This window comes from Nerophis lumbriciformis, linkage group LG05, assembly GCF_033978685.3.
Source record: "Nerophis lumbriciformis linkage group LG05, RoL_Nlum_v2.1, whole genome shotgun sequence".
Taxonomy (NCBI): domain Eukaryota; kingdom Metazoa; phylum Chordata; class Actinopteri; order Syngnathiformes; family Syngnathidae; genus Nerophis; species Nerophis lumbriciformis.
Genome location: NC_084552.2, coordinates 56,610,333 through 56,633,133, shown reverse-complemented (window position 1 = coordinate 56,633,133; position 22,801 = coordinate 56,610,333). Strand labels below are relative to the sequence as shown.

Sequence of the window (22,801 nt, the reverse complement as noted above, 5' to 3'; positions counted from 1 at the left end):
AATTTCCCAACTCATATGGAAACGGGGTTTGTATAAACAAATCACATGTTTAGGGCATTTTGCCTGACCCTTTTAGCATATGTGATGAATGATTACTGTAACTTGACAAAATATATTGGCAAATTCACAGCAATCGTCATTGTTTACTTGGAAGTGGGCCTATATGTAAGGACCTAAAAATATCCTGTAACCTTTTCAAGAACTGCTCAACAATGATGCCGCAAACTGCAAATATGTATTTTTACCACATTTAGGTAAAGTAACATGTCACAGTAGTCAACAATGACATGCAGCACAAATTGAAATCTAAGACAAATAGAAAGGTTTGAAAAAAAATCTGGAGATAAGTACAAATGACAGAATGGAGTATAGGCTACATGTGCAGACTTGGGCAACAGCAAGGTTTGAAAAAAAAATCTGGAGATAAAGATGTGTGTATTACAATCCTAGTGCACTGCAAAAAGTCAGAGTTCAAAAACAAAACAAAAGTTAGAGGCATTTTACTTGAACTAAGCAAAATTATCTGCCAATAGAACAAGAAAATCTGGCTTGTCAAGACTTTCCAAAACAAGTAAAATGAGCTAACCTCAATGAACCCAAAAAAACCTTAAAATAAGTACAGGTAAAAGCCAGTAAATTAGAATATTTTGAAAAACTTGATTTATTTCAGTAATTGCATTCAAAAGGTGTAACTTGTACATTATATTTATTCATTGCACACAGACTGATGCATTCAAATGTTTATTTCATTTAATTTTGATGATTTGAAGTGGCAACAAATGAAAATCCAAAATTCCGTGTGTCACAAAATTAGAATATTACTTAAGGCTAATACAAAAAAGGGATTTTTAGAAATGTTGGCCAACTGAAAAGTATGAAAATGAAAAATATGAGCATGTACAATACTCAATACTTGGTTGGAGCTCCTTTTGCCTCAATTACTGCGTTAATGCGGCGGCGTGGCATGGAGTCGATGAGTTTCTGGCACTGCTCAGGTGTTATGAGAGCCCAGGTTGCTCTGATAGTGGCCTTCAACTCTTCTGCGTTTTTGGGTCTGGCATTCTGCATCTTCCTTTTCACAATACCCCACAGATTTTCTATGGGGCTAAGGTCAGGGGAGTTGGCGGGCCAATTTAGAACAGAAATACCATGATCTGTAAACCAGGCACGGGTAGATTTTGCGCTGTGTGCAGGCGCCAAGTCCTGTTGGAACTTGAAATCTCCATCTCCATAGAGCAGGTCAGCAGCAGGAAGCATGAAGTGCTCTAAAACTTGCTGGTAGACGGCTGCGTTGACCCTGGATCTCAGGAAACAGAGTGGACCGACACCAGCAGATGACATGGCACCCCAAACCATCACTGATGGTGGAAACTTTACACTAGACTTCAGGCAACGTGGATCCTGTGCCTCTCCTGTCTTCCTCCAGACTCTGGGACCTCGATTTCCAAAGGAAATGCAAAATTTGCATGGTTGGGTGATGGTTTGGGGTGCCATGTCATCTGCTGGTGTCGGTCCACTCTGTTTCCTGAGATCCAGGGTCAACGCAGCCGTCTACCAGCAAGTTTTAGAGCACTTCATGCTTCCTGCTGCTGACCTGCTCTATGGATATGGAGATTTCAAGTTCCAACAGGACTTGGCGCCTGCACACAGCGCAAAATCTACCCGTGCCTGGTTTACGGACCATGGTATTTCTGTTCTAAATTGGCCCGCCAACTCCCCTGACCTTAGCCCCATAGAAAATCTGTGGGGTATTGTGAAAAGGAAGATGCAGAATGCCAGACCCAAAAACGCAGAAGAGTTGAAGGCCACTATCAGAGCAACCTGGGCTCTCATAACACCTGAGCAGTGCCAGAAACTCATCGACTCCATGCCACGCCGCATTAACGCAGTAATTGAGGCAAAAGGAGCTCCAACCAAGTATTGAGTATTGCACATGCTCATATTTTTCATTTTCATACTTTTCAGTTGGCCAACATTTCTAAAAATCCCTTTTTTGTATTAGCCTTAAGTAATATTCTAATTTTGTGACACACGGAATTTTGGATTTTCATTTGTTGCCACTTCAAATCATCAAAATTAAATGAAATAAACATTTGAATGCATCAGTCTGTGTGCAATGAATAAATATAATGTACAAGTTACACCTTTTGAATGCAATTACTGAAATAAATCAAGTTTTTCAAAATATTCTAATTTACTGGCTTTTACCTGTATATTCTCACTAATAACAAGTGCACTTTTCTTGGTAGAAAAAACAAATGAGACCTTTTTTCTCAATATGTTGAAAAATATTCTTAAATTATGTAAATGCTAGTGCCATTATCTTGACATAATGATATGCGCTCGGCATTACATTTCTTGCATTTTCTCATCGATAAGATGACATCATCGCGCCAACTGCGTGCTCTTTTAGTCAATTAGTGCGCAAGAAATATATATATATATATATAAATGTATATTTACAGCCCGGCCCCCGACCTATTTGTTTTTTAATTGTAATTTTGAAGAATTGATCTGAATGTGTATGAATTATTTGTGTTCAAAATTGTTTGAAATGTCACATGTTAAATGTTTAAATATTAACTGTCAGTTTGCTGTACTGTGCCAACTGTACTACGATATGAGTATGTATGTTCTATTGTTTCATTGAAAATAAAACAGCAAAGTTTTAATTATGAGACACAATTGTGTCAAAGTCAGGATTTTTTTATTTCATACTTGAAATAAGAAATTCTTACTTTAAAAAAGTAGTTTTATACTTGTGAGTGTTGATGACACAGCTTTGCAACAGTTGACATTCTAGTTTCAAGCATGTTTTACTCAATATAGGTCATCAAATCTCAGCAACAATCTGTTATATCTTACTGAGATCATTTAGGACCAAAACCCTTAAAACAAGTAAAACACTAACATACAGTCTGCTTAGTGAGAAGAAGTATCTTATCAGACAGAAAATAAGCAAATATCACCCTTATTTGAGATATTTCATCTTACTTAGATTTCAGTTTTTGCAGTGTGTGTGTGTAAAGTGTGAAAATGGGTGTATCACAATCCTAGTGTGTGTGTAAGATGGTAAGATGTGTGTATCACAATCCTTAATTGTGTGCAAGGTGTGTAAAGTATTGTGTGTAATATTTTGCAAAAACTGTGAAGTAGAGTGTAAGCCTAATATTAGGCAAATCTGCACAGAGGTTTTGTTTACTGTGTGTAGACTTTGTTAACAGTGTGGACATTTTAAATTGAAAAACTGCTGCTGTGACCCAATGTCACCTCAAAATTTATACTGCCGACTATGAATCAGAATGTGCAATAATGTTATGTTACTCACTGTGCCTTGTATATAGCTTATACTTTTTTTTATACCTTAATTTAAACTGCTAAACTGTACATTTTATATAGCCGTATTTTTCGGAGTATAAGTCGCACCGGAGTATAAGTCGCACCTGCCGAAAATGCATAACAAAAAAGGAAAAAAACATACAGGTAAAAGCCAGTAAATTAGAATATTTTGAAAAACTTGATTTATTTCAGTAATTGCATTCAAAAGGTGTAACTTGTACATTATATTTATTCATTGCACACAGACTGATGCATTCAAATGTTTATTTCATTTAATTTTGATGATTTGAAGTGGCAACAAATGAAAATCCAAAATTCCGTGTGTCACAAAATTAGAATATTACTTAAGGCTAATACAAAAAAGGGATTTTTAGAAATGTTGGCCAACTGAAAAGTATGAAAATGAAAAATATGAGCATGTACAATACTCAATACTTGGTTGGAGCTCCTTTTGCCTCAATTACTGCGTTAATGCGGCGTGGCATGGAGTCGATGAGTTTCTGGCACTGCTCAGGTGTTATGAGAGCCCAGGTTGCTCTGATAGTGGCCTTCAACTCTTCTGCGTTTTTGGGTCTGGCATTCTGCATCTTCCTTTTCACAATACCCCACAGATTTTCTATGGGGCTAAGGTCAGGGGAGTTGGCGGGCCAATTTAGAACAGAAATACCATGGTCCGTAAACCAGGCACGGGTAGATTTTGCGCTGTGTGCAGGCGCCAAGTCCTGTTGGAACTTGAAATCTCCATCTCCATAGAGCAGGTCAGCAGCAGGAAGCATGAAGTGCTCTAAAACTTGCTGATAGACGGCTGCGTTAACCCTGGATCTCAGGAAACAGAGTGGACCGACACCAGCAGATGACATGGCACCCCAAACCATCACTGATGGTGGAAACTTTACACTAGACTTCAGGCAACGTGGATCCTGTGCCTCTCCTGTCTTCCTCCAGACTCTGGGACCTCGATTTCCAAAGGAAATGCAAAATTTGCATGGTTGGGTGATGGTTTGGGGTGCCATGTCATCTGCTGGTGTCGGTCCACTCTGTTTCCTGAGATCCAGGGTCAACGCAGCCGTCTACCAGCAAGTTTTAGAGCACTTCATGCTTCCTGCTGCTGACCTGCTCTATGGAGATGGAGATTTCAAGTTCCAACAGGACTTGGCGCCTGCACACAGCGCAAAATCTACCCGTGCCTGGTTTACGGACCATGGTATTTCTGTTCTAAATTGGCCCGCCAACTCCCCTGACCTTAGCCCCATAGAAAATCTGTGGGGTATTGTGAAAAGGAAGATGCAGAATGCCAGACCCAAAAACGCAGAAGAGTTGAAGGCCACTATCAGAGCAACCTGGGCTCTCATAACACCTGAGCAGTGCCAGAAACTCATCGACTCCATGCCATGCCGCATTAACGCAGTAATTGAGGCAAAAGGAGCTCCAACCAAGTATTGAGTATTGTACATGCTCATATTTTTCATTTTCATACTTTTCAGTTGGCCAACATTTCTAAAAATCCCTTTTTTGTATTAGCCTTAAGTAATATTCTAATTTTGTGACACACGGAATTTTGGATTTTCATTTGTTGCCACTTCAAATCATCAAAATTAAATGAAATAAACATTTGAATGCATCAGTCTGTGTGCAATGAATAAATATAATGTACAAGTTACACCTTTTGAATGCAATTACTGAAATAAATCAAGTTTTTCAAAATATTCTAATTTACTGGCTTTTACCTGTATATAAGTCGCACTGGAGCCCGGCCAAACTATGAAAAAAACTGCGACTTAAGTCCGAAAAATACGGTATTTATTTTAGCTAAGTACCGTGTGACTTGTTGAAGGGTGGACTAGCAAAGTAAGATTTTCATTGTACAGCAAACTGTCTGTTTAACTGTGCCTATGACAATATTGAATCTTGAATATTTCGTGTGTAAGCAGTTAGAAAAACATTGTTAATGACTATCCCACATTCTTCTTTATGCAGCCGATCGGCCCAAGAGCCTGCTGGTGTACGTCAATCCCTTCGGGGGGAAGCGGCAGGGCAAGTGCATTTACGACCAGAAGGTGGCGCCGCTGTTTTCCCGAGCCTGCATCTCCACGGACGTGATCGGTGGGTTCCCGTCAGAGGTGCACCTCAAATATTTGAATAAAAAATGAGTCTCGGCGGCCGCCGAAATCGCTCCCCAGCACGGCTCGGGCCTGGAGAGGCCTGCAAGAATATGATTTGGCTTCTTGGTGCCATTAATCATGGCGGAGCCCTAATGGAGGTGGTGATAGCTGATAAGCTGGGGTATCCAAACACATCTATTATTCAATAAGTGTTTGCAGCAGCTACACAGTCTGCACTGGCGATGGTCCATCACAGTGAATACAGTTTGTGCAGAGTCCCTGCAGCGGCCAGAAACTCTTTTATTTGTGTTGGGATTATAAGAGCAAACAGATTTACGGTAGACATTTTGTGTTCTCCCCCCCCCCCCCCCCCCCCCACCCCCCGGGCCCAGGGCTCATTTTTGTGGTTTGATATATACTACCTGAATTGGCTTTTCTTGTTGTTGTTGTCTCTGCACTTAAACTTGGACCTGGACATCAATCTGAACAACAGAGTCCAGTAAACACTTCAAATTGCAGGACCTTGTTTTGGGGGAAAGGGTCTTGTCTTTATTGTAAACTTCCCTGATGCTGGCATAATAGGGACTGACTGTTTCATGTGTTGCCGTAGTTACAGAACGGGCCAATCATGCCAGAGACCACTTGAAATCAGAAGCAAATCTGGATAAATATGATGGGTGAGTCTTGTTGAGTCGTTGACTCACTGTTGTTCATAATGTCCTAGCTGCCAACTTGTCTTCATAAGAATGTCAACAAATAGTCCCCGTTTTGTCACATAAATGTTATATTATGCCATGGTTTAACATTTGCTTTTTAATTCTGCAAACGTTTTGTGTAGTTTCTCGAGTATTTATTCATGCAAGATAATACCATGTTTGCCACATAAATGTTATATCATGCCATAGTTTAACATCTGCTTTTTAATTCTGCAAACATTTTTAGTTTCTAGAGTATTTATGTATGCAAGATATTAACTTTTTTTCCACATATTTGTTATATTTTGCCATGTATCATCATTTGTTTTTTAATTCTGCCAACATTTTGTTTAGTTTCTCGAGTATTTATTCATGCAAGATAATACCATGTTTGCCACATAAATGTTATATCATGCCATAGTTTAACATCTGCTTTTTAATTCTGCAAACATTTTTAGTTTCTAGAGTAGTTTTGTATGCAAGATATGAACTTTTTTTCCACATCTTTGTTATATTTGCCATACATCATTTGTTTTTTAATTCTGCCAACATTTTGTTTAGTTTCTAGAGTATTTATTTATGCAAGATATTACCCTTTTTTGCCACATAAACGTTATATTATGCCATAGATTAACATTTGTTTTTAAATTCTGAAATCATTTTGTTTAGTTTCTAGAGTATTTATTTATGCAAGATATTACCCTTTTTGCCACATATTTGTTATATTTTGCCATATTTTGTCATTTGGTTTTTAATTCTGCCAACTTTTAGTTTCTGAAGTAAAAAAGATATTACCCTTTTTTTGCCACATAAATGTCATATTTTGCCACAGTTTAACATTTGCTTTTTAATTCTGCAAACATTGTTTAGATTCAGAAGTACTTTTGCAAGATATTACCATTTTTTGCCACATAAATGTTATATCATGCCATAGTTTAACATTTGCTTTTTAATTCTGCAAACATTTTTAGTTTCTAGAGTATTTATGTATGCAAGATATTAACTTTTTTTCCACACATTTGTTATATTTTGCCATACATCATTTGTTTCTTAATTTTGCCAACATTTTGTTTAGTTTCTAGAGTATTTATTTATGCAAGATATTACCCTTTTTTGCCACATATTTGTTATATTTTGCCATATTTTGTCATTTGGTTTTTAATTCTGCCAACTTTTTAGTTTCTGGAGTATTTGTGCAAGATATTACCCTTTTTTTGCCACATAAATGTCATATTTTGCCACAATTTAACATTTGCTTTTTAATTCTGCAAACATTGTTTAGATTCAGAGTACTTTTGCAAGATATTACCATTTTTTGCCACATAAATGTTATATCATGCCATAGTTTAACATCTGCTTTTTAATTCTGCAAACATTTTTAGTTTGTAGAGTATTTATGTATGCAAGATATTCACTTTTTTTCTACATCTTTGTTATATTTTGCCAAACATCTTTTTTTTTTAAATTCTGACAACATTTTGTTTAGTTTCTAGAGTATTTATTTATGCAAGATATTACCCTTTTTTGCCACATAAACGTTATATTATGCCATAGTTTAACATTTGTTTTTAAATTCTGAAATCATTTTGTTTAGTTTCTAGAGTATTTATTTATGCACGATATTACCCTTTTTGCCACATATTTGTTATATTTTGCCATATTTTGTCATTTGGTTTTTAATTCTGCAAACTTTTAGTTTCTGAAGTAAAAAAGATATTACCCTTTTTTTGCCACATAAATGTCTTAATTTTGCCAACATTTTGTTTGGTTTCTAGAGTATTTATTTATGCAAGATATTACCCTTTTTTGCCACATATTTGTTATATTTTGCCATATTTTGTCATTTGGTTTTTAATTCTGCCAACTTTTTAGTTTCTGGAGTATTTGTGCAAGATATTACCCTTTTTTTGCCACATAAATGTCATATTTTGCCACAGTTTAACATTTGCTTTTTAATTCTGCAAACATTGTTTAGATTCAGAAGTACTTTTGCAAGATATTACCATTTTTTGCCACATAAATGTTATATCATGCCATAGTTTAACATCTGCTTTTTAATTCTGCAAACATTTTTAGTTTCTAGAGTATTTATGTATGCAAGATATTCACTTTTTTTCTACATCTTTGTTATATTTTGCCAAACAACTTTTTTTTTTAAATTCTGACATTTTGTTTAGTTTCTAGAGTATTTATTTATGCAAGATATTACCCTTTTTTGCCACATAAACGTTATATTATGCCATAGTTTAACATTTGTTTTTAAATTCTGAAATCATTTTGTTTAGTTTCTAGAGTATTTATTTATGCAATATATTACCCTTTTTGCCACATATTTGTTATATTTTGCCATATTTTGTCATTTGGTTTTTAATTTTGCCAACATTTTTAGTTTCTGAAGTATTTGTGCAAGATATTACCCTTTTTTGCCACATAAATGTCATATTTTGCCACAGTTTAACAATTGCTTTTTAATTCTGCAAACATTGTTTAGATTCAGAAGTACTTTTGCAAGATATTACCATTTTTTGCCACATAAATGTTATATTATGCTATAGTTTAACATTTCCTTTTTAATTCTGCAAACATTTTTAGTTTGTAGAGTATTTATGTATGCAAGATATTAACTTTTTTCCACATCTTTGCTATATTTTGCCATACATCATTTGTTTTTTAATTCTGCCAACATTTTGTTTAGTTTCTAGAGTATTTATTTATGCAAGATATTACCCTTTTTGCCACATATTTGTTATATTTTGCCATATTTTGTCATTTGGTTTTTAATTTTGCCAACATTTTTAGTTTCTGAAGTATTTGTGCAAGATATTACCCTTTTTTGCCACATAAATGTCATATTTTGCCACAGTTTAACAATTGCTTTTTAATTCTGCAAACATTGTTTGGATTCAGAAGTACTTTTGCAAGATATTACCATTTTTTGCCACATAAATGTTATATTATGCTATAGTTTAACATTTCCTTTTTAATTCTGCAAACATTTTTAGTTTGTAGAGTATTTATGTATGCAAGATATTAACTTTTTTTCCACATATTTGTTATATTTTGCCATGTATCATCATTTGTTTTTTAATTCTGCCAACATTTTGTTTAGTTTCTAGAGTATTTATTTATGCAAGATATTACCCTTTTTTGCCACATAAACGTTATATTATGCCATAGTTTAACATTTGTTTTTAAATTCTGAAAACATTTTGTTTAGTTTGTAGATTATTTATTTATGCAATATATAACTTTTTTTTGCCACATATTTGTTATTTTTTTGCCATATTTTGTCATTTGGTTTTTAATTCTGCCAACATTTTTAGTTTCTGAAGTATTTGTGCAAGATATTACCCTTTTTTGCCACATAAATGTCATATTTTGCCACAGTTTAACATTTGCTTTTAAATTCTGCCAACCTATTTAGTTTCTGAAGTATTTATGCAAGATATTACTCTTTTTTGCCACATAAATGTCATATTTTGTCACAGTTTAACATTTGCTTTTAAATTCTGCCAACCTATTTAGTTTCTGAAGTATTTATGCAAGATATTACTCTTTTTTGTCACATAAATGTCATATTTTGCCACAGTTTAACATTTGCTTTTAAATTCTGCAAACATATTGTTTAGTTTCTGAAGTATTTAAGCAAGATATTACCCTTTTTTGTCACATAAATGTCATATTTTGCCACAGTTTAACATTTGCTTTTAAATTCTGCAAACATATTGTTTAGTTTCTGAAGTATTTAAGCAAGATATTACCCTTTTCTGTCACATAAATGTCATATTTTGCCACAGTTTAACATTTGCTTTTAAATTCTGCAAACATGTTTAGTTTCTGAAGTATTTATGCAAGATATTACGCTTTTTGTCACATGAATGTTATATTTTGCCATAATTTAACATTTGCTTTTAAATTCTGCAAACATTTTAAGTTTCTAGAGTATTTATTTATGCAACACTTTACCCTCTTTTGTCACATATTTGTTATTTTTTGCCATATTTTTCTTAAAATGGGTTTTGAGTAAATGAAAATGTGTATGATATTTTATTAAATAAATTCAATTAAAATTGTTCAGCTTTCTATTGATGATCAGCAGTTATGATTTTATTCAAATCCTTTATATTGCAGCTAAGTTCTAATCATATAGTATGTTGTGACAAACTTAAATAGATATAAAGTAAATGAGAAATATTACACAATGAAAGATACAAATCTAAATGAAAAAAGGTACTGAAATACACAAATGCATAAATATATTCCATATGTATGTAAACGCAAATTTCATTAAATGTATTCCCATTTAATTTTTTTTTTTGTTCTATACTTTATTCTTGTTTTTACATACATTTTCATCACTTAGCCATGATTTTTTTTTTTTTTTTTTTTGCAGGTTAATGTTGTAATCATAAAGTATGGATTATTTTTGTGACAAAATGTAATACCTATAAAGTAAATAAAAATCTGTATACATCCAAATAGATTTTAAAAACAAAATGTTTTTTTAAATGCATAAATACATTCTATATGTATTGCAAATGTTAACAAAAATCAATAAATAAATTCCCATTTTATAAAAAACAATTTAACTTTATTTTCATATATTTTTTCTTTTTTTAACTTTATATTTATTTCACCCCTCCCCCTAAAATCCTAATATATCTGGAAAAAAAAAATCATAATTTAATTTCACTTCAATTTCAGAAATGACAGAATAGGATACAACTTGCTACCAAATGATTGATTATGCAAAAAGTACATGATGTTGTCATTACTGTGTGTTGTCCTAGCGTGGTATGCGTGGGTGGAGATGGGACATTCAGTGAGATTCTGCACGGGCTGGTCACCAGAACCCAAATGGACCATGGTGTAGACCCAAACCAGCCCACTGCCAATTTGGTGCCGTGTTCCCTTCGCATTGGCATCATCCCTGCAGGTAGGACTGCAGACATACAGGAAGTATGGCGTCATGTTCACATATGTTTCTTCTCACATTTGACTCAATATGGTGTTGTCCCTCACGTGACTACAGGGCGCCATGTTTGCTACCAACTTTAAAACCCAGTTGGCCATACACTCTACAGGTAAAAGCCAGTAAATTAGAATATTTTGAAAAACTTGATTTATTTCAGTAATTGCATTCAAAAGGTGTAACTTGTACATTATATTTATTCATTGCACACAGACTGATGCATTCAAATGTTTATTTCATTTAATTTTGATGATTTGAAGTGGCAACAAATGAAAATCCCAAATTCCGTGTGTCACAAAATTAGAATATTACTTAAGGCTAATACAAAAAAGGGATTTTTAGAAATGTTGGTCAACTGAAAAGTATGAAAATGAAAAATATGAGCATGTACAATACTCAATACTTGGTTGGAGCTCCTTTTGCCTCAATTACTGCGTTAATGCGGCGTGGCATGGAGTCGATGAGTTTCTGGCACTGCTCAGGTGTTATGAGAGCCCAGGTTGCTCTGATAGTGGCCTTCAACTCTTCTGCGTTTTTGGGTCTGGCATTCTGCATCTTCCTTTTCACAATACCCCACAGATTTTCTATGGGGCTAAGGTCAGGGGAGTTGGCGGGCCAATTTAGAACAGAAATACCATGGTCCGTAAACCAGGCACGGGTAGATTTTGCGCTGTGTGCAGGCGCCAAGTCCTGTTGGAACTTGAAATCTCCATCTCCATAGAGCAGGTCAGCAGCAGGAAGCATGAAGTGCTCTAAAACTTGCTGGTAGACGGCTGCGTTGACCCTGGATCTCAGGAAACAGAGTGGACCGACACCAGCAGATGACATGGCACCCCAAACCATCACCCAACCATGCAAATTTTGCATTTCCTTTGGAAATCGAGGTCCCAGAGTCTGGAGGAAGACAGGAGAGGCACAGGATCCACGTTGCCTGAAGTCTAGTGTAAAGTTTCCACCATCAGTGATGGTTTGGGGTGCCATGTCATCTGCTGGTGTCGGTCCACTCTGTTTCCTGAGATCCAGGGTCAACGCAGCCGTCTACCAGCAAGTTTTAGAGCACTTCATGCTTCCTGCTGCTGACCTGCTCTATGGAGATGGAGATTTCAAGTTCCAACAGGACTTGGCGCCTGCACACAGCGCAAAATCTACCCGTGCCTGGTTTATGGACCATGGTATTTCTGTTCTAAATTGGCCCGCCAACTCCCCTGACCTTAGCCCCATAGAAAATCTGTGGGGTATTGTGAAAATGAAGATGCAGAATGCCAGACCCAAAAACGCAGAAGAGTTGAAGGCCACTATCAGAGCAACCTGGGCTCTCATAACACCTGAGCAGTGCCAGAAACTCATCGACTCCATGCCACGCCGCATTAACGCAGTAATTGAGGCAAAAGGAGCTCCAACCAAGTATTGAGTATTGTACATGCTCATATTTTTCATTTTCATACTTTTCAGTTGGCCAACATTTCTAAAAATCCCTTTTTTGTATTAGCCTTAAGTAATATTCTAATTTTGTGACACACGGAATTTTGGATTTTCATTTGTTGCCACTTCAAATCATCAAAATTAAATGAAATAAACATTTGAATGCATCAGTCTGTGTGCAATGAATAAATATAATGTACAAGTTACACCTTTTGAATGCAATTACTGAAATAAATCAAGTTTTTCAAAATATTCTAATTTACTGGCTTTTACCTGTATATATGAAATACTTGACTTGGTGAATTCTAGCTGTAAATATACTCCTCCCCTCTTAACCACGCCCCCCCAACCACGCCCCCCCACCTCCCGAAATCGGAGGTCTCAAGGTTGGCAAGTATGGCATACTCACTGGCACTCATCGAAGGCGGACGCTCCTTTTTCCCTCTCCTGCTTGCTTTTTTGTTTTCTATCATTTTCTGTACTCTTTTTTTTTTAAATATTGATAGCTACCTGTGAATGCATGCGTTGCTGAGTTACGAAAGAGGGTTTCTATGGCGACCCAGCAGGTGGTCAATTACCAGTGTCATAAATGGGATCAAGCTGGTGGAGGTAGATGTGTCGATTTAGCAACCGGTTGAGAGGTGCGGCGTTCTCATTCGAAGTCACTAAGTGCTCCTTTAAAGAGCGTATAAGGACATCAAAGCGCGCCGACGTCGCTTCACGTGCGACTCCTTCAGGCCAGAAGAGACGGCGACGTCTGCGGCAAATGGAAAATGTCTGCGTGTGATAATGAAGCCGCGAGAAGACGCAAAGGCCAAGATAAGTGATAACCAAGATGAGCCGGAGTGCTGATGGGCTGTCACACTTGTGTGAGCAAAGTGTGCCGCGTTCCATTCGCCTGTCCTCTCGCGCCATCTTTTATCGCCGGCTTCACTCCAACACTTGGGGATGATCAAAAGGGCGGAAGATAGGTCTGAATTCAAGAAAGAGCGATAGGCCCTTCTGATCGCCCGTTCAAATATTTAATGTCCGATTTGACAGAGGTAGACTATCTCCTCCTGGCTTTGGGCTGGAAAGAGACCACAGCGGCACACTGCTGGGTGACTGAAACGTGTCATCATCAGCACTTCTACTCTAAATGTCTTAGACTTAGACTTCCTTTTTATTGTCATTCAAATTTGAACTTTACAGTACAGATAAGAACGAAATTGCGTTGCATTAGCTCATGGTAGTACAGGATAAAAGAGCAATAAGTTGCAGATATAAATAAATATATTACTGTACAGATAAATATATTGCACTTTTGCATATGCATCCACGTTTATGGATGTATGCTATATTGTCTTTATATTCCAGCCAGTTAATCAATTTTTGGGGGGATTATTATGATGCGTTCAAGAGTCTTAAGACCTGAGGGAAGAAGCTGTTACAGAACCAGGAGGTGCTGCTACGGAGGCTGCGAAACCTCTTTCTAGAGTCCAGCAGTGAAAACAATCCTTGGTGTGGGTGGGAGGAGTCTCTGCAGATTTTCGAACCCTGGTCAGGCAGCGGCTTTTTGCGATCTCCTGGATAGGAGGAAGAGGAATCCTGATGATCTTTTTCGCCGTCCTCACCACTCTCTGCAGAGACTTCCAGTCTGAGGCATTGCAGGCTCCAGTCCAGACAGAGATGCTGTTGGTCAGTAGGCTCTCTATAGTGCCTCTGTAGAATGTGGTGAGGGAGCTGTGCTCTTTTCAACTGACGCAAAAAGTGCATGTGCTGCTGAGCTCTTTTTACAAGAGGTCATATTAAAGAAATCTGCGTTCAAAGAACTCCGGCGTATTAGTGATTCCCAGAGCCCAAAAAAAGTCTGCAGGCTATAGAGCGTTTTCTATTCGGGCTCCAGTACTATGGAATGCCCTCCCGGTAACAATTAGAGATGCTACCTCAGTAGAAGCATTTAAGTCCCATCTTAAAACTCATTTGTATACTCTAGCCTTTAGACCAGTTGATCTGCCGTTTCTTTTCTTTTCTCCTCTGCTCCCCTCTTCCTTGTGGAGGGGGGGGGGGGGGGCACAGGTCCGGTGGCCATGGATGAAGTGCTGGCTGTCGGGATCCGGGGTGGACCGCTCGCCTGTGCATCGGCTGGGAACATCTCTGCGCTGCTGACCCGTCTCCGCTCAGGATGGTGTCCTGCTGGCCCCACTATGGACTGGACTCTTACTATTATGTTGGATCCACTATGGACTGGACTCTCACAATATTATGTCAGACCCACTCGACATCCATTGCATTCGGTCTCCCCTAGAGGGGGGGGGTTACCCACATATGCGGTCCTCTCCAAGGTTTCTCATAGTCATTCACGTCAACGTCCCACTGGGGTGAGTTTTTCCTTGCCCTTGTGTGGGCTTTGTACCGAGGATGTCGTTGTGGCTTGTGCAGCCCTTTGAGACACTTGTGATTTAGGGCTATATAAATAAACATTGATTGATGATTGATTGATATTGTCAATTATCTGCACCCCCCCAGGAACTTGGTGCTGCTTACGATCTCCACTGCTGTGCCGTTGAAGAGTGGAGCATGCAAAGACAAAAGACGCGTCCCCCGATGTCTGACTATGTGTTTTTTGTGTGTCATCAACAGGCTCCACTGATTGCACCTGCTTTGCCACGGTGGGAACCAACGACGCGGTTACGTCCGCCTTGCACATCATTATAGGTGGGTGTGGCACAGGACATTGATAAAACGTTGATTATACGCAGTGCCGGCCCAAGCCTCCATGGGGCCCTAAGCAAAATTTGATTTTGGGGCCCTCTATTTCTGCCAATAATATTGATTGTTGATCATTCACACACCTACTATAAACTCATTGCGGCTCTGGCAGTGTTGTTTACATGATCCTATTGTCAGCCTGGCATGTCTTTACAAATGACATGTCATTTATAAAGATATGGGGGTGGCCCAGTTAAGAACATAAATAATACCAATGAATGAACGAATGATGTCCAGAGTGCCACATATGGTTCCTAATCTTAAAATGTAGAAAACATTCAGCTACAAGAGTGGCCTGGGGTTGAACAGTCCAAGTGATAAAGCTTTGTATTTACAGTAAAAGTGTCATCTTGTCTCATCAGTCTTGTACATATTAGTCTTTAATTACTAGTTTACATTTTTAGTTAATTGTTCATATTTAATGTTTACTTTGTACAAAGAGAGCGCAGTCTACTGAAGTTAAATTCATCAATAGTTTTCCCCTTTGAAAGACGCAAGGCAAATTCCTTCCATTTCACCATGTTGCTACAATGATCTTCACTGTTTTCATGCTGTTTCAGCAGTGCACCTATGTTGACCCAATCCCGCTGTCCCTCGGCTGCCAGTTTTAAGGACTTTTTGGAAAATAATTTGCAGCAAAAGCAATAGACTGCATCTTTACTTCTTGAATAAGTCAGCCAGCTACGCTTGACTTTTTCCCCATTGACTAGCTGTCTGTAGGTATAATGATAATGAGAACTTCGGCCATCATGCCGTTTGGGGAATGAAAAGTTCTCCTTAATAGACAGTGGTCCTCTGATCACCTGCTCAGTCCTGTCTGAATCTGAGAGGAAAGATATGGCGTCACATTAGTGCCAAAAATCCAAGCGCATAAAAACTGTTATAAAGTAGAAAAAGTTAAAGTACCAATGATTGTCACACACACACACTAGGTGTGGCGCTGATTCTCCACTTTGTGCGCGCGCGACACCCTTTTGCACGCGCGTGGTGTCTTTTTGCGCGCGCGTGGTGTCTTTTTGCGCGCGCGCGGTGCCTTTCTGCGCGCGCGCCGTCTCGGTCTGTGCGCTCTCTGTGTACTCCTGGCATCTCTCCTCGCGCTGTCATTTTTTTTTTGGCACTTTGGGGGCAGGTATGCTTAGACGGCCCCTCCTTTCTGATTGGCTCTGAGCATTTTTCATATGACCAATCATTCTCCAGCGTAGCAACGTTGTAGCCATCTTACCTCGGACAGCTAGCCTCAATCATTACATTGATGTTAAAGCAAGTTATGGTAATTTAATTAGTACATGTACCAATTAAATTACCATAACTTGCTTGATTTTCAACCAATTTACAAACGGTTTGCCTTGTTACAAATCTTATTACATGTAGATATGACATAGGATGCTCCACCTGTTGAAATGACCTCTTTCGCTATAAAAAAAAAGACTTAATTATGCAACATAGTTGTGTAGGGTCAGTGATAGTCAGTTCTCTGATTATTTTAAACTGTTTCAGAATACATTATTAAAAGGCTATTTTTAACATTTTAAAAACAAAATTCAAAGATTATTTCATTAATTTTATGGCTGAATCAAAAGAAATTCCATAAATTAGAAAACAAATGTTCAAGAAGAAGTGAAAACTTTGCGCCTATAACAATCTTGATACATATTGACGATGACCCGCCCTGCTATACTTCTGATTGGCTCTGAGCGTTTCGCCTGACCAATCAGAAAGAAGGGGCCGTCTAAGCATACCCGCCCCCAAAGTGCCAAAACGAAACATGCCAGCGCACAGACCGAGACGGCGCGCGCGCAAAAAGGCACCACACGCGCGCAAAAGGGTGTCGCGCGCGCGCACGAAGTGGAGAATCAGCGCGTGATAACAGTTTTTATGCGCTCGGATTTTTGGCACTAATGTGACGCCATAGCAGGCGGCAAACGTCACAGGTGCAGCAGAGGCAGCTTTACATTTAAAGAGAGGCAGGAAGAATCACTAAGCCTAGATCAGCAGCAGCACTCTGTTGACCTAAAATTGTGTTTTTGTACAATAATATATCTTTGATCATTTAGAAATCATCAGTCAGACTCGTACATGCAAAAAATTAAAAATAAGATTTTTTTGTTAATTGCTTTTGGGGGCCCCCTGGTGGCCGCGGGGCCCTAAGCAAGCGCTTAGTACGCTTATGCCTTGGGCCGGCTCTGATTATACGTACATGTCCTATGAAACTGACTTTGAAACAACATCGCAAAATAGTTGTATTTGTTGTTGTCCAACATTGGGAAATGCCCAAATTCCAATGGTCAAATCAACGTCACAACCTGACATTGAATAAATGTCGGCAAAACGCATGTTGTTTCAATGTTGTATTTGTGTTGTTCAGTTCAGTTCAGTTTCAGTTCATTTGGAACATGCATACGATACAATGTAATGTATCACACAATTCCAGTTGTTTCATTACAGCACGTCCGAAAAGGAGTAGGAAGAAGCAGAGCTTATTTAATCTTACCTCTTTTCATACCATAGCAATTTTATCCCATTTCCTTGTTCTCTGCAACAGAACAGTGAACAAATAAAAAAATAATGGAGTAATTATAATCGGTAATTAAGAGTTGGACAATATCGGAATATCGGATATCGGCAGAAAAGCCATTATCGGACATCTCTAGTAAAAACTAAACTCGGTTGACGACCGAGATACAGGACACGTTCGGCAGCTTGCTGTAATCCCGTCTATTGGGCGTGCTCGAAAGGACACCAATTTTACTTATTTTTCGAGGTAGCGAGCCTTTAGAGCAAGGTCCAGTTTGTTTCGGGACAGTCCCTAGCATTTTTTTCTTTCGTGCGATCCATTTTTTAATCCAACGTGCTCTCTCTCACAATACAGCAATGTAAACAAAAAACTATGTCCGGCAACAATAGCTACCCGGCCCCCAAAACGTATTGCAACATGACGTGGGGCGGTATAACTCGGTTGGTAGAGTGGCCGTGCCAGCAACTTGAGGGCTGCAGGTTCGATCCCTGCTTCCGCCACCCTAGTCACTGCTGTTGTGTCCTTGGGCAAGACACTTTACCCACCTTCTCCCAGTGCCACCCACACTGGTTTAAATGTAACTTAGATATTGGGGTTCACTATGTAAAGCGCTTTGAGTCACTAGAGAAAAGCACTATATAAATATAATTCACTTCACTTCACGTGCCCTTTTGAGCCCCATTTGTGGGAGTTATTCTGTTATTGACCATAATCCTTGACGGGAACATCCCTGCAAACAATAAGTAAGAATAAAATGTACATAAAAAGTATCAATAAAACTAGAATAAAAATTAGGTAATGTTAAAGGGGAACATTATCACAATTTCAGAAGGGTTAAAACCATTAAAAATCAGTTCCCAGTGGCGTATTTTATTTTTCAAAGTTTTTTCAAAATTTTACCCATCACGCAATATCCCTAAAAAAAGCTTCAAAGTGCCTGATTTTAACCATCATTATATACACCCGTCCATTTTCCTGTGACGTCACATAGTGAAGCCAACACAAACAAACATGGCGGAAAGAACAGCAAGGTATAGCGACATTAGCTCGGATTCAGACTCGGATTTCAGTGGCTTAACAGATTACGCATGTATTGAAACGGACGGTTGTAGTGTGGAGGCAGGTAGCGAAAACGAAATTGAAGAAGAAACTGAAGCTATTGAGCCATATCGGTTTGAACCGTATGCAAGCGAAACCGACGAAAACGACACGACAGCCAGCGACACGGGAGAAAGCGAGGACGAATTCGGCGATCGCCTTCTAACCAACGATTGGTATGTGTTTGTTTGGCATTAAAGGAAACTAACAACTATGAACTAGGTTTACAGCATATGAAATACAGTTGGCAACAACATGCACTTTGAGAGTGCAGACAGCCCAGTTTTCATCAATTAATATATTCTGTAGACATACCCTCATCCGCTCTCTTTTCCTGGGGGTCTGGCGGCAGATTTCTTTGACTTTATCGTTGGAAATGCATCTGCTTTGAGTGTCGCAGGATATCCACACATTCTTGCCATCTCTGTCGTAGCATAGCTTTCGTCGGTACAGTGTGCGGAACAAACGTCCAATTTCTTGCCACTTTCGCATCTTTGGGCCACTGGTGCAACTTGAATCCGTCCCTGTTCGTGTTGTTACACCCTCCGACAACACACCGACGAGGCATGATGTTTCCAAGGTACGGAAAACAGTCGAAAAAACGGAAAATAACAGAGCTGATTTGACTCGGTGTTTGTAATGTGTTTGAGAAAATGGCGGATTGCTTCCCGATGTGACGTCACAAGCAGAGGTGGGTAGTAACGCGCTACATTTACTCCGTTACATCTACTTGAGTAACTTTTGGGATAAATTGTACTTCTAAGAGTAGTTTTAATGCAACTTACTTTTACTTTTACTTGAGTATATTTATAGAGAAGAAACGCTACTTTTACTCCGCTACTTTTATCTACATTCAGCTCGCTACTCGCTACTAATTTTTATCGATCTTTTAATGCACGCTTTGTTTGTTTTGGTCTGTCAGACAGACCTTCAAAGTGCCTGCCTTACTGGTGACGTTTCACTCCGTTCCACCAATAAAATGCAGTCACTAGTGACATTTGACTCCGTTCCACCAATCAGATGCAGTTACTGGTGACTTTGGACCAATCAAACAGAGCCAGGCGGTCACATGACCTGACTTAAACAAGTTGAAAAACTTATTGGGGTGTTACCATTTAGTGGTCAATTGTACGGAATATGTACTGTACTGTGCAATCTACTAATACAAGTTTCAATCAATCAATCAAAAGTGTGAAGGAAAAAAGACACTTTTTTTATTTCAAACGTACATCCCGTCACAAGCCTAAAGACTGACTGCACAGTTCCTGTCTTCACAATAAAAGTGCTGCTCCATCGCGCCTGCCCTTTCAAAATAAGAGTCTCCGAAAGCCAGCGCAAACAAGCTAGCAAGCTACGGAATTTGCCGCCAATGTATTTCTTGTAAAGTGTGTGAAAACGAATATGGAAGCTGGACAAATAAGATACCAAAAACCAAACACTTTCATGTGGTACTAGACAGAAAGGAGGAACTTTTTTTCTCCTGCATTTGAAAACGTGGACGGTAAGCACTGCTGTCTGATTCCAATCAATGCAAGTCATCAGAATCAGGTAATACACCAACTTATATTCTTGCCTTCATGAAAGAAAGGAATCTATATGTGTTAAACATGCATGTATATTCATTAAAACACTATTAACATGTAAACAAAAACGGCAAAATAAATAAATATAAATGATATACTGTATATATCAATGTATGTGTATATATATGTATATATATATATATATATATATATATATATATATATATATATATATATATATATATATATATGATATGTGTGTGTATGTTACTCATCAGTTACTCAGTACTTGAGTAGTTTTTTCACAACATACTTTTTACTTTTACTCAAGTAAATATTTGGGTGACTACTCATTACTTTAACTTGTGTAATAAATCTCTAAAGTAACAGTACTCTTACTTGAGTACAATTTCTGGCTACTCTACCCACCTCTGGTCACAAGCTCCGAGAGCGAATATTAGAAAGGCGTTTAATTCGCCAAAATTCACCCATTTAGAGTTCGGAAATCGGTAAAAAAAATATATGGTCTTTTTTCTACAACATCAAGGTATATATTGACGCTTACATAGGTCTGGTGATAATGTTCCCCTTTAAAAATTGTGAGTACAAAAATGTACGGAACCTACCTGGTGTGTGTTTACTCGGGGTGTGAATTTTTGGGCCACCTAACGATTCCATCCTATCCATAATTGATTCAACACGATTCTTGATTTTTGATTCTAATCGATTCTCGCAATGTATTATTTGATATAATATTTATATTGAAACTTTTTCAAATCGGGTTATAAATTAGAATAGCTCCTTCTGCTTGCATGGAGATGGTCTAAAACAGGGGTGTCAAACTCATTTTAGATCAGGGGCCGCATGGAAGAAAATGTATTCCCACGTGGGCCAGACGGGTAAAATCACGGCATAAAAATTCAAAAATACAACGACGATAACTTTAGATTTTTTTCTGTTTTTACTTCGACCCAAAATAGAACAAGCACATTATGAAAATGTACATATCCCAAATAATCCTCTTGACAAAACACTTCAAGTTAGTTGAACATTTTGAGAGAAAAAAATGGTACAGCTGCAAAAAACAGCATGAAGAACACAATGAACTTAGACTTAATCTCGGTGTATTTACAAAGCAGTTATACTTTAAGTCACAGCTCTTCTATGCTTGAACAAGAAACATCATAATGCATAAATAAAAACGCTTCAATGTGTCAAGTACCTCATATGTCATTTCCACTGTTCACTTTCTTCACATTTGCATAGAAGACAATCATTTTCACAGAACTATATCAAGGTGCAGTGTCTCATGCAGCATTTTTACCAATTGTTTATTTTACACCTGATTCTTTTGCATTGGGTCGATGGGGGAGGAGTCGCAGCCCCGCTTTACCGTGAACCTCTTGCTTGGTATAAACCATTTGCTTGCCTCACAGAATTACTATTGCGACATCCAGTGGACACATTTAGAACAGCAGTTTCTTTAATTTAAAAATCCAGCTTAGCAAACTCATCTCGCGGGCCGGATTTAACCTGTTTGCGGGCCGTGCGTTTGACATCCCTGGGCTAAAAGCAACTTTAAAAAAAATTGATTCTCATAAAAAAATCGTAATAATACAAACTTAAATCGATTTTTTGAAATGTACAAATGGATTTAGAATTGGGATGAATAAGAATCACAGTTCGGATTTGACTACATTTTTTTGTGCACCTGTTGTGTTCACGCTTGAACGACTTTACATATCTGATCAATGAACCAGAAAAGTACATCCAAGTCCAGCTTTGTTTCCTTTGACTGACTGTTAGAGGGTCCGCCCTGAGATCGGTAGGTCGTGAATTCAAACCCCGGCCGAGTCACACCAAGGACTATAAAAATGGGACCCATTACCTCCCTGCTTGGCGCTCAGCATCAAGGGTTGGAATTGGGGGTTAAATCACCAAAATAATTCCCGAGCGTGGCCACCGCTGCTGCTCACTGCTCCCCTTTTCCCAGGGGGTGAACAAAGGGGATGGGTCAAAGGCAGAGGTTAATTTCACCACACCTTTTTTTTTTTTTACTTTTTACAAATCCCGTTTCCATATGAGTTGGGAAATTGTGTTAGATGTAAACATAAATGGAATACAATGATTTGCAAATCATTTTCAACCCATATTCAGTTGAATATGCTACAAAGACAACATATTTGATGTTCAAACTCATAAACTTTTTTTTTTTTTGCAAATAATCATTAACTTTAGAATTTGATGCCAGCAACACGTGACACAGAAGTTGGGAAAGGTGGCAATAAATACTGATAAAGTTGAGGAATGCTCATCAAACACTTATTTGGAACATCCCACAGGTGAACAGGCAAATTGGGAACAGGTGGGTGCCATGATTGGGT

At 38.1% G+C, this 22,801-nt stretch overlaps 1 protein-coding gene across 6 annotated transcripts in view; it reads left to right on the top strand.

The window, feature by feature from the left end:
• The window catches only part of cerk (ceramide kinase), a 126,297-nt gene that overhangs the window by 61,608 nt on the left and 41,888 nt on the right, over positions 1-22,801 (top strand). For 4 of the 6 annotated variants that reach the window (XM_061958946.2, XM_061958944.2, XM_061958943.2 and 1 more), the window contains 4 exons: positions 5,317-5,442; positions 6,052-6,118; positions 10,927-11,072; positions 15,153-15,227. In XM_061958946.2, the coding sequence (XP_061814930.1) occupies positions 5,317-5,442; positions 6,052-6,118; positions 10,927-11,072; positions 15,153-15,227 (414 nt within the window). The remainder of the gene's footprint in view (positions 1-5,316; positions 5,443-6,051; positions 6,119-10,926; positions 11,073-15,152; positions 15,228-22,801) is intronic. The other 2 variants (XM_061958942.2, XM_061958945.2) reach the window with 2 other exon arrangements.